This window comes from Diadema antillarum, unplaced genomic scaffold (genome assembly GCF_040938485.1).
Source record: "Diadema antillarum isolate AM-2024a unplaced genomic scaffold, OU_Dant_1.0 seq00000507_RagTag, whole genome shotgun sequence".
NCBI lineage: Eukaryota > Metazoa > Echinodermata > Echinoidea > Diadematoida > Diadematidae > Diadema > Diadema antillarum.
Window position 1 is genome coordinate 2,031,849 of NW_027271462.1, and position 17,115 is coordinate 2,048,963.

Consider the following 17,115-nt stretch of genomic DNA (forward strand, 5'->3'; position numbering starts at 1 on the left):
GATAACTTATCAGATAAGACAATTAACTTCCAAAGTCTGCTGTCGGTCGAACCAAAGAACTAGAAAAAAAAAATGGTGAAGAAAAAACAGCCCGATTTGAAAATAAATTTACTTGTTGCATTTTATGTGCCACTTCAATTGCGCGCACACAACTATCCTTTGTAATCCTATACCAGATATCAGGACACTTTTACCCTATAAGGTAATCTTATATCAATTTTTACATGGTATGTTATTCATGTGGAATTCCTATTCATTTTAATTCCAGTTTATTTTTTCTCTTTCTTTCTTTCTTTTTCTTCCCCCTCTGATCTCTACCCCCTTCGGTTGTCACTTTATTTCCTCTATTTCTCTCATTCTCTCCCTCTCTTCCTCATTCATATTTACTCCCTTTAAGATGTAAATGTGTACAAGTTATGTTAATATGTTTCAGAAGTCTCTCTGTATATATGTTATATTCTCAATTACTCTGTACCATCACCCTGTACTCGTCATGGTGACCAACAAATTTTACAAGCTAATATGCTTTTAGTTGAGTCACCCCATTTCCGTTTGTATAAGTGGTACCCTATATTCTGTCAATTCATGCTGATATATTACTGTAATATTATGTGTCAATATGTAAACAACAATGCAATGTAAAAATGGAAATGAAACAATAAGTATACCATTAGGCCTACCAGCTAGTGTATACACATTACACACAACCAAAGAGTATAGAAGCAGCTTTGCACACAACTACAGGAGGGCCTGTGTACGCACACACACTGTGTGTGTTTCGCTCCGCTCTACGCCGCGCGCCATACCTACCTCCTGCGGTTGCCACGGCGACGGAGATACTGGACAAGCGCCACCGATTGCGAACTGGATACGTAAACAATTATTCGACAAGACGATGTATTTCTAGGGGAAATAGACGTGACGAATGTGACGGAAAAATGTCTCATAGGTAAGAAATTGTGTAATATTCACATGTATCGACCAAAGGGTCAATTAGACTTGTATTCTCTTTCACAGAAAGCAGTATTTGTCGCTAGCTAGATAACAGCGTTATCGCTGCCAAGATGTACATAGTCCCACTCGTTGCCGTTTGTGTGTTGGAGTGTCTCGGTGACACGTCTGAAGATAGTTAGAATTCTAGTAGATGGACATGGACTATCAATCTATGGACTGGCTGTAACGCAGTTAGGTCTACTTGAAGGTCTATTTCCAGGACACTTTTTGAAAAAATAAGTTCTACTTCATTAGACCTCGTCTAGGGCAAGTTTTCATAATCATCATAATACATAAATCTTCATAGAATTCTACTGCTGTAGAACTAGAAGTTGCAGTTGACTGAGAAGATAACCTCATGCCAATCTCGTGATTTGTGTCGTCAGCCCGGGGAAATTACAGAATACCGGTTTTGCATCATATAAATTAGCATATTAGTGCGTATAAGAGCCGCCGGAGGCGGGGCCTTCGGCCCGCCTCCGGCGGCTCTCCCTTAGAGATGAATTTCAGCCCGAAGGGCTGAAATTCGTCTTTCCCGTCGTCTGGGGCCCCCAAAAAGCCCGGGAACGGAACGGCCGTCAAAAAGTAGCATGACCACACAATTTTTATGAAAATTGAGTGGTTTCGGAGGAAAACTGCTCTAAATCAAGATATCTCGAGTAAATCGTCGATAAAGAAAATTGAGCCGATTTTGACGGAACTATTTTAAACGTGATGACGTCATCACAGCTGACATCCTCCCTCCTTCATCTCTTTTCGACACAAGTCATTCACGATCAATCACTCTATACACTAGTTTGGTAAGGCAGCGCGTATACGCGTACATGTATTGTCAAGAGACATGTGCGCACTCAACTGCTATACGTATTGTACACTGTACTAGTAAACATGCGCGCGTTCTGCAGACTCAATACGCGCTACCACTGCACACGTACGCATCATAAGCTGTTGTGTGTAGGTACGTACTGTTGTACGACTGCATAGAGTCAACATGGTGGGCTGTCAAGAGCACCCACACAGTGCGTAAGCTCTAGAGTCTACTGTAAGCTAGCACCAGCAATTAGATAAGTGATTGTTTTCTAGTCTCACCTAAATTGCTATCGATTTCTAGGATACGGACTATCCTCAACTCCTAAAAACGTGAGTATTCATCGTAAATTCGGGTAAATTTTAACGGCTAGTCTAGACTAGCGTCGTCAGGATCTAGAACTACATTATTCAGGGGACACCCCCGAAACCCCCGAGAACAACGTAAGATACCACACTTCTCATCGCGCAGAGCAAAGAAAACACACGTAAACAAATGCAATCGTCGACAGCCGAATCACGGACCGTATCGCAGATCGGATTAATATTTCAGATGGTTGCTATCGGCAAGCGTAATTACGCTCTTTTTAGAGCGATTTGCGCTCTCCGTGATTGGCTGCCGGTATTCTGTAATTTACCCGTCAGCCCATACTTAATAGGGTCTAGAATAGATATTCTATATCAGTTTCTGTTGTTTCATGGACATTTTTTTTTTTGTGTTTTTTCATGTGTAGAGTTTGACTAATCCATATGATATAGATCTAACAGAGTAAAAACCCTGGGCAATTTTCGGACACTTAAGCTTTTCTGCAATATTTGTTAAACCCCCCCCCCAAAAAAAAAAAAAAAAACTCTACAAAATTATATCTAATGTTAGATCCCTAGTAAACAATGACGACAATGTAGATGTGTCTATGCTAAATATATCAAACTACATTTTTCCAATATTGATTTCGTTAAATACATCTTAAATTTCACAAAATCCCCAAATCACCTTGTCAATTCCCCAATTTTCAGACAGCCTCTCCAAAATTTGGACACGTGCTATGGGCGTTCAATTTCAATACGCATACAAGGCCGCTGAAAAATGAGCACGCGCCATACCTTGTTGGTGCAAGGTAGCATCGGGGACGTTGCGGCGCCCGTTCGCGTCCCAATTTTGGTGACCCTGCAGTAGCTGCACTTGCATTCAGCCCATGTACATTTATACACTGCATCGGCACGTACTGAGATTTTGTTTTTCTTTTGTGTTTTTGAGGATACCATCACACTCTGAGCTTGCAACAAGCGAAAAATCTCACAATAAAATGGCATAATTTTTCAATTTTTAGCACTTTTTCGGTGAGCCTGATTCTTTACACAGGACCTAATTCGCGTGTGCTTTGGAAAAGTTGCGCCGATTCTGCGTTTTTGACGGCGAAATTTGGGACTTTAGATGGATTTTAGGAGGTTACTCAGGCACTTTCCTGTGGGGAATGAGTGTGCTGGTTTGTGAAATGATGTGATATGCTTGTGTTGTGGCAGTAGAACTTGCTGGCTTGTGATAAGTGATAGGTGTCCGGATTTTGGAGGCCGGCCGAAATTTGGGGGTTTTACGGTAGACTACTTCTTTCAGCATTCAGCTTTGAATAAGGCCAAGTAAAAAAAGAAACCAGTTTCTCGTCCTCGCGCGCATCGATTTTGGCCGCCGCATCGATTTTTGTACTATTTACTATTTTCAAAATGGCGCTGAAAATACCAAGAAATTCATAATTCTCGTCCAAGCCCGCTCTCCGCCCGCATCGATTTTCAGTTGCCGCATCAACTTTTTTTGATATTTACTATTTTTTCGACCGCCGAAAACACAAAATCGACAATTCACCTACCAATCGTGATGTGTACGCGTCCTCTATCTTAGCTGAGTACAGCTGTAGCTTCCGTAGTGCGTATGTAATAACGCATGCATTTCACACTGCGAGCTCGGCAAGAAGGAATGACCCACAAAGCAGTCGAACTGTAGTTGGATGGGCGCGCGGGCGCGGGCCTGGGCTGTTACAGCGCACTCGGTACGTCGTGAACGCGATAGCAGCAACATCTTTTGCGAACGATTGCTGATACTAGTATTCCACTTATATTTCGCGCATTGTTCGTATTTTTCCCCGTTTCTCATATTTTAAAGGGATGAATTGTACTGTACAAATGCTTGTGAGGATTGTATCGAGTTTACATTTTCATGTCATTGTGACTATGTGCACGTGTGTGCAGTGTCGGAAGGTCAGTGCCAGTGCAGTGGCCGTGCCGGCCGCGTATATGCGTGTCTGTAGCTAGCTGCCAGGGTCCCCATCCCCCTGGTCTGTCAGCTGTCTGCACGCACGCATGAACACATTCGAATGTGTAGAGGCTCAAACACTGCTCTGTTAAATAGTACAGTATTGGTGGAGATGAAAATTGGGCTTTTAATTTTTTTTCGAGATACCAAGAAAACACTTATGATATAGTACAGAGCATACCATTTTAAGAGGAATTCAAAGTTTATTTGATGAAAATCGGGTTTGGAATGACTGAAACATCCAAAAACAAAGTAAAACAAAGAGATCGTAATAAAGTGTGGGTCCCACACTTATTGGAATTGCTCTTTTTTGGATATCTCAGCCATTTCAAAACCAATTTTCATCAAATAAACGTTGAATTCCTCATAGAATTACATGCTCTTTCATATTTCATAAGAGGTTTCTCATCATCTCACCCAAAAATGTTAGAAACTTTAAATTAGGTCTCAACCAAAACTGTACAATCCCTTTAACGTTGCATCTGATGGCGATGTATTGTTCTATTTTGAAGAGAAAATGAATGCGCTTTTCCAGCAAATGTAGAATTATTAAATGGGTGTATCTACAAAATAAATAACTTTTCCACGGATTCTGGTTTGTCCCGTATTTCTGCGGGATACTTTTCTTTACGATGTAAATTCACGGACACGGCCGTGAGTCGTATCACCTGTAGTGTGATACAATCAATTCATCATCCAAATGATGAGTGATTATCAAGTGTCTTTTTAGAATATGAAGAAACATCTTTAAATGTTTAATGCTATAATGCCATATCAGTATCATTTTGACATCCATCTGCAATTGTACCAGCCAGTTTCCAGTTGAATGTGCTACAATTGTACTGTGAAGAGATGCAGATACAATATACCAGCTGTGTGGACACAAAAAGTCACAAACACAATGATAAAGCAGTGTTTTGAATATCATGGAATTTATTTCAGTCGTACATTTGTTGATAGAATGTTTTATACCTGTTTCAATTAATAGCACAATACATCAGAATTGCAAGTACACTGGTATCAGAAATGCCATTACAACACTAAATACCAGTATTAAGATGGTCATTTTCCCTTGACATCTGTAGTGGAAAGAAAAAGCAAATGTATTTCTGCATTCATGAAGTTTCATTTCAAGTATGGTACATAGCGACAATACATGTATATCTATTTGGTTGAAAATGCACAGAGTGCAGGCAAGTGTACACTTGGGACCTGGTCTCTCATAACACAGCTACCAGAGTGATATTTCATTTCATGAATTGGATATAGAAAATAGTAAAGCCCTCTCTCGTTACCTTTCTCAGAATTGCCAGACGAGAAACACATATTACTTTCATTTTGACAATCCTCGAAAAAATAGTAAGATATCAAATAGTAAGGACCTCCCTCATCGCCTTGCTCAAAAACCCCGGACGAGAAACTACTTTCTTTTTTTACTTGGCCTAATGATCAATTAGTTCAGGACATTTGAAGTTTGCTGGAACTTCACTGAGATGAGTATAGAAGTTGTTACAATAAAGAATTCATTCCTCTCTTTCTGTGTAGATCTAACCGTTAGACACTTTATGAAAAATTTCATCCTGATGCCTACCCATACAACTGTATGTAGGTTTGTGCTGGTGTTTTGAATACACAGTCAGCCAGTGCATATAAAAGCTCAAACCAACTTGTATGAAACTGTTCTTGACAAGCTGTTGTACTACATTTTTTTTTTTAATGAAAAATACAATGTGTGATATGGAAGAGCTGCATTCATCATTTTAGGGTGATGTGATTAAAATTTTAAGTACCGTGTTTTGTTTTCAATTTTTGTACTTACAGCTACTATCAAAAGCAGTGGCTTGAGGCCCAGGACAGCCTCAATGATCTTCTCCAGCAGGAGTTACCTCCAGAGCCCCCCAAACCTGAGAAAGACCGTCTCACCGCCTTCCAGAATATAGCTACGCTCTACCTCAAGTACCTCCAGATATTCCGCAAACTGGAAGGATGCTATGATCAGATTGTTCACCCACAGAAGAGGCGTGTTCTGCGTCGAATGTTGGATGGCGTCATGGGAAGGTTGCTGGAGCTGAAGAATGAAATGGTTCTGCTCGAGTTTTCAGAGTTCCACTATTTTGATGACATCCTGTCTGATCTCAAGCTGACTCCGGTGAGTTATTTAGATGATATGTGCAGTGTATTTGATGCCCTCCTCACAATGTATGTGTGCTTGGATTTACACTGCTATAAACTTTTTCAAATTGATTTATGCAAGTTTTCTACTGCTGGACGTAAAGCTGTCAATGATGCAATGATTTTGTACTAGTTTTATTCTGATATTTATGTTAGGATATGAACTATTGATTTCTTACACAGAAGTAGATCCCCCAAACTATATCATGTTGATAGACAGAAATATTCTGACATTACCACTGTAATACCAGCAATTGCTTACAGTTTGTGGCTTCACAGTGCACAATGTCATGAAATTGGAAGAAGGTCAAATTTCTATTTTCATGTTGCGACATATATTTATTTGTGCCATCAGCTAATAAGATTTTCATGTCATTAGCATTAAGATATAAATGACTGGGTACTCATTCAGGTACTGGTAACAAGCATTCATTTTTCACATTTCATTTTCTTCTCCATCTACCCAAGCCCCACCGATGAACTGAAATGATGATGGTGTATATCTCATTTCAAATTGAAATATTGTATTATATTTGCATGTTCTACTCATTTATTCCTCTCAGAATGACATTGAGATACCAGTCCCCCAATATTTCATCAATGAGCGAGCTAAAGCACTGCAGGACAGAGAGAAGCTCCTTGGCCAAATCCTGGCCAAGATGGGTCCACCCGAAGAGAAGACCGAGGAAGTCAAGATGTCGGCAGACGAGGCCATCCGCCTCATCCAGGTCCACGAGAGGGCACGGCAGGGTCGGCTGAGGGCAAAGTTCATGCGGGAAATCCGTCTGCAAGAAGAGCGAGAGAGGATGGCCGCCAACCGCGGCGCTCCCACCCTGGACACAGAGCTGGCAGCAGTCAGAATTCAGAAGGTATGAGTGTGGAATACTGTAAAAATGGATATTTTCGCGTGAGTGATTTTCCACGCTCGGCCGGGTAAGACGAATTTCACATGTTTTTAATTATGCGGAATCATTGACTATTGGCATATATGTCATGCAAAAATATCTGCATGCTATATTTTTGCACTAGCTTCTGGTTGCGCGAAATGCGCAAAAAATTTCCACACCGCAAAAATTTCCACTTTTACAGTATATGCGTACAAGATGCTGGGAGAGCTGGATTTACATAATGTGTGCATCCATGTATAATATCTACATATTCTGTTTAAAAAAGAAAGAAAGAAAGAAAGAAAGCAAATGTGTGTTAATTGATTGGAGGAGCTGTTGTGGCTCAGTGGATAAGACTACAAACTGTGAATTGCAAGGTTCTTGTTTTGGGTCGTTGCTGGTGTGATACGATGCATCATGCGTTACATCGGGGTACCGTAGTTCCCCGGGGTACCACGTTGTGTAGCGCCACCTCATGTCCACTCGAGGACAGCCGCAGAGAAATGCATGCACGTGTGTGCGTGTACATAGTCATTCCCATGCCACTGCATGTTATACTATGCATGCATGGTATGCTGTGCTAGCAGTAGCGCGTGCTTCAGTGCAGTGCAGTGGCTAGTGCGCTCTAGCTCCGGCACGAAAATAATTTCCACTTTTTGGCAACCCAGGGTACAACATTTTAAAAGAAATAAATAATTCAACAAAATGGCTGATTTTTATTTAGTACCCCGGGATACCATTTATGTCATCGTATCCTGAGGCAAAGCACTTTATCCTCATTGCCTACAGCATCTATTTTTACCTTAGTAGCCACGTACAACAAATCTTTTGAGTATTCTAGTAACTTTTTAACCTTATTCTGTATGTTTAGTATTTTCATACCAACTTGTTGGTTGTTCTTAAACTCATGCTATGTGTCTTTGAAGTGGATAGGACATAACTTCGCTTTATCTTTTACAAAAACAACAATGTTGTGTGTCACAGAATTGCCTTTAATTCTATGCTATGTGCTGAAATTTGTGCCAAGAAAAGTGAACAATTCTTACTTGCTGTTCATACAAAGTTGTGCAACTCGTACTAATTGCATTCAATCTATTCTTCACCCATCACAGACCTGGAAGGGATTTTCATCCAGAAAGAAAATCCGTAAGGATAGAGAAGAAGAAATGAGATTCATTGGCATGGTGAGTGTATTGTTTGATTATATATATGCATTAATATTTACATGCTGGTTTCATACCTGATATTGTATAAGTTTAGACATTTTTTCCCCTTCTAGTAGTGTTTGCCTAACCATGGACCTGCAATACATATCCATGCTTCATCCTACAAATCCCAAGCATAAAAATGACTACGTAGAAGTTCATAAATCAGTAAAGGCAGAAAAAAAGCACTCTGTGATTTCATTTATTAGTACCCTCTCTTTCTCTGTATCGCACAGATTCCGCCCCGTGAGCCTGCCAGCAACAAGAACACGCCGCAGATGTTGGCGGATCGGACAGAGAATGCCCGCCGCATCACCCAGGGAGACCATGAGAGGGAGTATCAGCAGGCGCTAACAAGCATCAAAGCCAAGCTGTGGGAGGTGGAGGGCCCAGACATGAAGGAAACCATGCAGGACCAGATCAGACAGTGGTTCATCGAGTGCAGGTGAAAACCCAATGCTTCAGTAATTGTGCTGCATTCAGCAAACGTTGTATGAAAGTAATTACTGTGTGACCCATATTGTAAGCTGTAATGATATTACAGTGCTGTGTCAAAGAAGCCTAGCTATGATTGTGCATGCCATATTGCTCATTATTTTGCAAACTTGGCCAAAACTGTGTGAGTAAAAATTCTGAACCTGAAAAGTTTTAATGTAGTGCACCTTAACATAAAATTGCTCTTCAACCTCAGGAAAATATGCTTTAAGAGGATGGTTTGCAGTACAATATACAATGTTGTGAAAGAAGAAAGCAGTCATTTTTTTTATTCATAAAAAAGTTAAGAATTTCACACTCCAACCATTCCAATTCAAACAACAACAAAACAGTGTTTCATAGGAACAGGACAGTGTGGGTTTACATTATAGTTTACCTGAATCATCTTTTCCAGGGATGCAACAGGGAAGTTTCCTGACTATCCAGACGAAGACGAAGGGGGGTCAGCGGCCATCTTCAAAGAAAAGGACCCAGCTGAGGTACGGTGACCTATTATGACAAGAATGCCTTAAACTGCTCAATTCAGACAATTTCTGTCATTATTCTCACTGGACCTGCATAAAACCCGCTACATTTCACTAAGAAACTGTTGGGTCGTGGAAGGCTGTATATAGAAACCATTTTCCTTTTAAACAGGTGTGAACATTTTACTGATACCAGTTAATAATTTTGTGAGTGTTGTGCAAAATAGCATGTTATGAAAGAGTTGATGTTTCCTGGTAGTGAGCCCTCTATTGGAACCAGCAATACAGATGATGTTCATGATATTTCATAGAAATAAATGTTCTGACACTGTTTGGCTTTACACTATGCTTTCTAAAGTGTATGAATAGTAAGTGGTTATTCTCAAGACACTATTGTCCCCAAAATGCCAGTCCTCTTTATTTCATTTTTTTAACATGTGAGATTGCATGGTTTTGTTGCTTTTAAAGCTAGCATGTATATGTATCTATCTAAATTGTGCCAGTATAAATTAGCCGATCATCATCTGACAATCATCTTTGTCTTTCTTTTGATGATTGTGGTTATGTCAGTTCAAGTGGAGGTTATACTAGTATATTTGAGAATGGTCCTCAGTTTTTTAGCTAGTGGGTGGACAAAGTACACTGTAGAAGTTTTATCTGTTGCATGGTAGATACCATCTTAAATATAGAAATTGCTCTCAAGCCCATGATACCTGAATGATTTTTTTTTTAATAGATTGAGGCTGAACTGGCAGGTAAAGAGGATGACAAGGGAAAAGGCAAGAAGAAGGGAAAGAAGAGTGCGAAGAAGGACAAGAAGAAAGATAAGAAGAAGGACAAGAAGGGCAAGAAAGGAAAGAAGGGAAAAGGAGGAGATGATGACGAAGAAGAAGAAGGCTTCAAGATGCAGCCATCAAACTTTCTCTCTGAAACGGATGTCTCGGCCAAAGATTTTTCAGGTAGGTGCCAGATCCAGAAAAGGTGACAGTAATTACCTACGAATTTGAGTCACGCCAACATGACTGTAGAAACAGCAACACATTGAGCTGTGAATGTAGGCAGATATTTCTTATATTCTATTCTCAACCAATTATAGTTGTCATATTTTTCATCCTACAAACTCTATGACAGAGCATTGAAATGGTTGTAGTCCAGAGCGTCCAACATATGTTTTGATACATGGAGTAATATATTCAGACATCTCAGCTCAGAAGTAGAAAAAGAATGTGGTACTGAAAAAGGAATCAGCTGTGAAACAATAATTTGTTGGCCATCAACAATGTGCAGAAATGAGTAAACCTGTGCAAACAAAGCCACCTCTTTTTTTTTTATATTATGCTTAGTGGTCCCTTAGTCCCATAAATTGTTCTCATACCTCTTCAATCTCAATTGAAGTACATCCTGCTTCTACCCTTCTCTAGGCATCTGGAAGGAGAGGAACGAAGAGAGCAATTTCAGCCAGAAACACGACGCGGAGCTGATCAAGGAGGAGAAGCGGATGGAGGTGGAGACAGAGATTCGGACGCAGGTCGACGAACTCATGAGGACGGAGCTCAAGAATCTCAAGCTGGTGAGTGAGTCAGTGCATGATTGTGTCTTACCCACTTGCACAATGAGTAGTTATGGTGATTCACTTGTTTATTAATCTCAAAAGGTTTATTTAGTGGACAGATGCAGTTGTATTACTCCATCTATGTGTTTTGATGCCTACACCACAAAGCAGCACTGTAGGCATTGTGTTTTGGGGTTGTAATATGCGTATGAGTGGACGAAGCTGTGCCTATCAATGTCAAAGGTCAAGGGCACTAGCTAAAATTTTACTTTTTCCACCTATATCTCTGCAATGCCTAAATGCATTTCATGAAACTTAGTGTATAACTGTATATCAGATGAAGATTCCCAGGGAAAGTTTTGGGTGAGAGGTCAAAGGTCAGGTTAGGATTGTAAAATTGCTCTATTTGATACACTTTTTTTCACCATATCCTGAAACTAATCGAATGTATACATTTAGCAGTGTAATCAAATTTGTTGTGCAATTTAGTACATGCATCACCACACAGAGATTATCTAGGGAAAGTTTTTGAGCCATGAGGTCAAAGGTGAAGTAAGAATGCTAGAATTTTGCTCTAAATATTGTCATGAAAATTGATGTATATAAAATTACCAAATAATGGTTATTTGTCATTCATGTGAAATTGCTATCGTACATTGGCAATGTGTACTGTAGACCTTACAGGGAGAAAAATATGATATGAAAGAGGCATACCAGTCACCATAAAGACATTTCTAGTTAAATTTTTTCTTCAAGTTCGTTCCACTTTATATAGCCTTAAATTTCACATTCTATGATATAGAATGCTGGCTATAAAATGATACCAGAAACAAGTGTACTTGTTCCATGATGCCAATTAAGAATTCTAGTGTTCTAGAATGTTCCAGAGTGATAACAATAGAACAAAGCATGGAATTACATGAGGTTAGAGTCTGATGTTTTTTTGTGTTTTTTTCCAGGCTGTTGACAGAGACAAGGGCAAAGGGAAGAAAGGCAAAAAGGGCAAGAGTGGAAAGAAGAGTGGAAAGAAAAAGAAGAAGAAGAAGAGTGGGAAAAAGAGTGGAAAGAAAGGCAAGAAGAAGAAGGAGAAGGATCTCACCCCAGATAGGTAAGGCCATTTCTTTTTTGGCACACAGACACATATATCTTCTGGTTGCTCATGGTTTTCTCTTGAACACCTAGTGTACAGTTTTTCATAAGGGATATACCAAACTAGAAAACAACTTGTCTTGTTGTTCTAGATGTTCTAGTAGTAAACTGAATAAATTGACTGTAATAAGAGACAGTATTTTGTATTGGTAGTGGATGACAGTGAATCCTTTGAAAAACTTAGAAACTTGGCAAAGATATATATGGACTAAAGCATTTCATTTTCTCCACATGATTAAAGGACTGTGCATATTAACTTTTTTTTATCAGCTATTGCACTTTTTCCACATGTGATCGGGGGGGGGGGGGGGGGGGGAGGGGATTGACCTCAGGACTTTCAGCTCATGTTGACATTCCAAAAGCACTCTTTTTCACACCTTAGTGGCCATGAATTATCAGAGCAAGCAAACTGTGTCAAGACTAATGATAGAGTGGGAAACCCCTAATGGATATTTTCACAGCTGTGCAAACATATTTCCAAGGTTAATGAGTAATTTCTCTCAGACTGAAACAGTTCTTGTCCAAGCTGCAAATGTAATGAGGTGCGATGCTAATTAATCATGTTCTCATGGCCATCAACTCAGAGAGGAGTTCTTGTCCACATCTTGTTCACAGAGTGCTTCTTGACTAATGGTTCTCTCCATGGCATCTATGCATGAACAAAGTCATTTTGAGTGAACTTTCTGTCTTTCCCTATGTTTTGCTCACAGGTTGTAATTGAACTGTGATATCAAGCTGGAAATAGCTTAAACCAATGTGTTTGAAGACCTTATATTCAATGTTAAAACCAGATTGATATGTTTGAAATGTAGGAATCATGTAGACATGAGGTATTAGGAAAACAATTAAGCATTCTTCATCATAGACTTCATTTAAATGACAAGTCCTGTTGTGTTTTCTACAAGCATGTAGTAAGACATAATCTTAAAGTGCTCTCAATCTCTTGACTCTCTTTCTTAGGACCATTGAAGACCTGTACGAAGAGTTAGTGAGAGAAGGGATCATAGTTCGCTGTCCCAAGTTTGCACTCAACGACTACATAGGGGAGTACAGCTACCTGGGCACAACACTGAGACAAGCAAACATCGAACCTATGCCATCTTTGTCCGATGTCAGGCAGCTTGTGGCGCTCTACGGCATTCTACCCCTAGGTAAAGTCATCTTCCCTGCTGGCCACTCTTTGCTAAACCTGACATTCTTACATAAAGATATTACTCTTCCAATCTTTCTGAATCTTTGCGCTCTTTCCTTTTTTTTTTCCCCATTGCTTTCACTCGGTTGAATGAGTTACGTCAGTGGTTATTTCTTAATGGCGGTGAAAGAATTTCTAAGTCCATAATTGTGGCATGTCGTCCCAAGGACCCAGGACTCAAGGATCCTATTCTCAATGTCTTTTTGAATGAGACCCAAACAATTAACATCATTTCTTGAATTTTCTTGAGTTTTGTTACGCCAAAATGATTAAATGATTGTCATATGCTCGTTCTTTTCTAAACTCCACAAATATTCCATGTGTGGAGTGTAAATTGGAAGATATGATAAACGACACCTTCACATTCCTATGTTTGCTCTACTGACAAGACAATTCTCAACACGTTGACCCAGGTTCCCAGGCTGTCCATGAGAAAGCCCCTTACATCAAGTCCATCCTGCTGGCCGGTCCGCGTGGTACAGGGAAGCGCAGCCTGGTCCACGCCATCTGCACTGAGACAGGGGCCAACCTGTTTGACCTCACCGCTACCAACATTGCGGGCAAGTACCCGGGCAAGGCAGGCCTGACCATGCTGATGCACCTGGTGCTGAAGGTGGCGAGGCAGCTGCAGCCTTCCGTCATCATGATCGGCGATGCGGAGAGGACTTGGCTGAAGAAGGTTCCCAAGACAGACAAGGTGAGGATCAACCTTGTATCCCAAGAACTAACATAAGACCTAGTCTATTTACAGAAAGGATTGAGTGCGTGCCTTTTCCCTTGTTGTGAAGTTGTCTGAGGCAGCTTGTTACCATGTTGTCTGTCCCTCCGTCGGCAATATTCATTATCCATTTTGTATTGTACAGTTCATTAGTTCACTTGTCTTGTTTTGGTAAATCTATTAATGATCATTGATTAAGGTTAAAGTTTCAAATTGAATAACTCTTGGTATAGTTTTGGGAATATGAAGAGACTATGGTATGTGAATCTCTCTCAAAAGCTCCCCCAAAAAAAAGAAAAAAAAAAGGAGAATATTTCGGGAATTTTGAGTAGTTCACCCTGGTGCACGTCTATGTATTGCAGAATGCATGCATAGATGAGATTAACAGCTGGTATGATATTGAATAAAAAGACAAATCCAATCACATGTATAGTGATGATATACAGTATGCAGCTTGATCTCCCACTGCAAGTTGTGATCAAAGGGAGTTTGCATTGAATCACCAGCACTATGTTTATTGTATCTTTACTGCATTAGAGCATAGCAGACATCCACTGTAGTAAATTGTACACTTTATTTCTTTGTAGTATATGTTTGGCATAGTAGAATAATGAACTGTTTGTTTGTTTTTTCTTTCTTTCTCATGTAGACTGATCCAAAGCGTCTCAAAAAGGAGATCCCCAAGATGTTCAAGATTCTGAAGCCTGAGGATCGTGTGGTGTTGGTGGGGACCTCCAGGGCCCCCTTTGAGTGTGAGATGAAGGGGCTGGTAGGAGCCTTCCAGAGAGTCATCCTCATCCCAAGACCAGACTATGCCTCCAGACATCGTGAGTTTGCCTCTCAGATACCCCTTCCATAAACATCCATGTCTTTTGTTGAAAGCATTAGTCGAAAGAGAGTATGCTCCCACTGCCAATGTTCTGTAAATGATGAATGAAAGATATAATACATGTATCATCAGTAAATGGCCATGCCAACTGGTGTTTCTGATTAAAGACTACTTTTGCACTGCAATGGTCACTGAGCATAGATGATTTGAGCAAACAGATGTCCCAAGTCAAGCAACATCATCAGGGCACTGTTTCATGAAAGTTGTCAGTCTCTAACAGTTACCATAGTAACAGTCAGTGATCAGAGCTTCACAGCCAATCAAAACCAAGGACTTTACTGAAATTGTCTGAGACTTGACAACTGGTCAGGACTGACAACTTCCATGAAATGGTGCCCAAATCTGTTACAACTGTATAAGTGCTAATACGGCACAAAGTATTCTGCTCGTATCCATCATCCATGCAAGTCTCCAGGAAAAAGCAAACAAATCAAAAATGCACGGAGAAAATTTTTTTCTGTCTTTTTCCTCCAGTGCTGTGGCGCAACCTGATCCTGAAGCACAATGGCATCCTGAACCCCCACTTTGACATGAGCTCCCTGTCCAAGGTGACCGATGGCTACACCCCAAAGCATGTGGTGACCGCCTGCCAACAAGTGCTGACTGAGAGACGCGTGTCCCAGCTGGCCAAGAGACCCCTCGTTGCCTCTGAGTTTGTCCCCCCGCTGGCCAGGCTCGAGCCAATCTACAAAGAAGAGGAGGAGGCTTTCAAGGTAGACAGCAATCAATTTCTCTTCTTTGTATATATGTCTGTTGGTATGCATGTGTGATTTGTGTATGTATACTTGTATGTATGTACAACTATATGCATGTACAGTGTATAGCACAATTCTGTTGTAATGAACATGGCTAAATTGAAACTCTCATTGTAACGAAATTAAAATTCAGGTCCTAAAATTGTCTGCGCATATTTATATACTTTATTTTTAGGCTATAACGAAGTTTCAATTTAACGAAAGAGAACTGCCGATCCCAAGAACTTCATTATAATGGGAGTCGCCTGTATTTCTATATCCTTGTGTGCATGTGGTTTATATGTTTTTAAATGGTATACATGCATCCATGGGTAATATATCCATCCCTTTTACTTTCTTTGTCTTTGGTTAATGGCATAATGGAAAGGTGTTTGTACTCTTTAATGCTCAGAGTATACATTGCATGACCAAAGGTAGAATCCTTGCTTCAGTAGATTTGACAGACTTGAATTTTCACTCATGTAATTACTACCCTGAAATTGTTTGAATGAATTACCTACTGAAGATATATGCATACCGTAAAAGGTTTTATTTTCAAGAGGGTTTAATTCTTGCAAATTTTGCAAGTCACTGATTGGCTGCAAATTTAATGAAACACAAAATGTTGCAAACAGACAGGCATTAGTACACCTACGATAAGCATTGATGTCAAATCGAGAAAACAGCATCTCGCGAAAATGTCTGTTTACTCATCATTCAGGGAAAATATCTGTATGCAAAAATAAAAGGTCTTACAGTATACCTCATGCTAGAAGCACTCATTTTTAATGTCTTGTCACCCCATCTCTCTTCTCCAGACCTGGTACGCCAAGACCCCGCTGGGCAAGAAGAGGGCCAAGGCGGCGGAGGGTAATGATGAAGACGACAAGGGCAAGAAGGGCAAAAAGGGAAAGAAAGGGAAGAAAGGGAAGAAGGGCAAAAAGAAGAAGTAAATCTTCCAGGCCGTGTATGGCCAATTCAACCCTACTGGTTATATCATCACCTTGTGGTCCGATCCTCGCCGAAGTCATATATGTACAAAGATTCATCATCCTATAGCACAAGCTGTGGCGGCAAGTGCCTTCAACTTCAAAACATCCGTTTGCTTTCAATATTCATGGGTGCCGTGCATCATATTGCAGACATTAATTCATTCTTTGTTGTAATGCAATAGATCGTTGGGCAAAGAAGTTAATTTTATCCTCACTCGATATCTTGACAGTGTTGCTCACAGTCATGGTGCATGTGATACTTTTGTAGAAGTGCCTTGAAATGAAACGTCAAATAATCATTAGCATAGGGCAGCAAGTGAGATGGACAGTAGCAGCAGAAAAGTAAAGGAACAACTTTTACAATAATTCAGAGACAATATGCAACTTATAGCAAGAAGAGTCTTTCAAGAAATGCCACTAGCAATTCCATCCATTTGTCATTCCTTACACCACACATTCAAATGCATCAATGTGACTTAATAGCGGTGTGCTTATGGGTGATGTTTCAAACGATGTCACAACGAAGCCACTGTTCATATATGACAGCAATATTATGCG

The 17,115-nt window shown here is 40.2% G+C and overlaps 1 protein-coding gene across 1 annotated transcript; it reads left to right on the plus strand.

Annotated features, from left to right (window-relative positions):
• Window positions 1-857: 857 nt before the first annotated feature.
• LOC139733974 (dynein regulatory complex protein 11-like) lies at window positions 858-16,518 on the plus strand. Its single transcript, XM_071644785.1, has 14 exons — window positions 858-949; window positions 5,930-6,257; window positions 6,844-7,149; window positions 8,280-8,351; window positions 8,609-8,817; window positions 9,262-9,346; window positions 10,068-10,290; window positions 10,753-10,901; window positions 11,843-11,991; window positions 12,993-13,183; window positions 13,638-13,921; window positions 14,592-14,769; window positions 15,306-15,544; window positions 16,384-16,518. The coding sequence occupies exons 1-14, from the start codon at window positions 939-941 to the stop codon at window positions 16,516-16,518; spliced, it is 2,559 nt and encodes an 852-aa protein (XP_071500886.1). The 5' UTR covers window positions 858-938.
• Window positions 16,519-17,115: the final 597 nt, after the last annotated feature.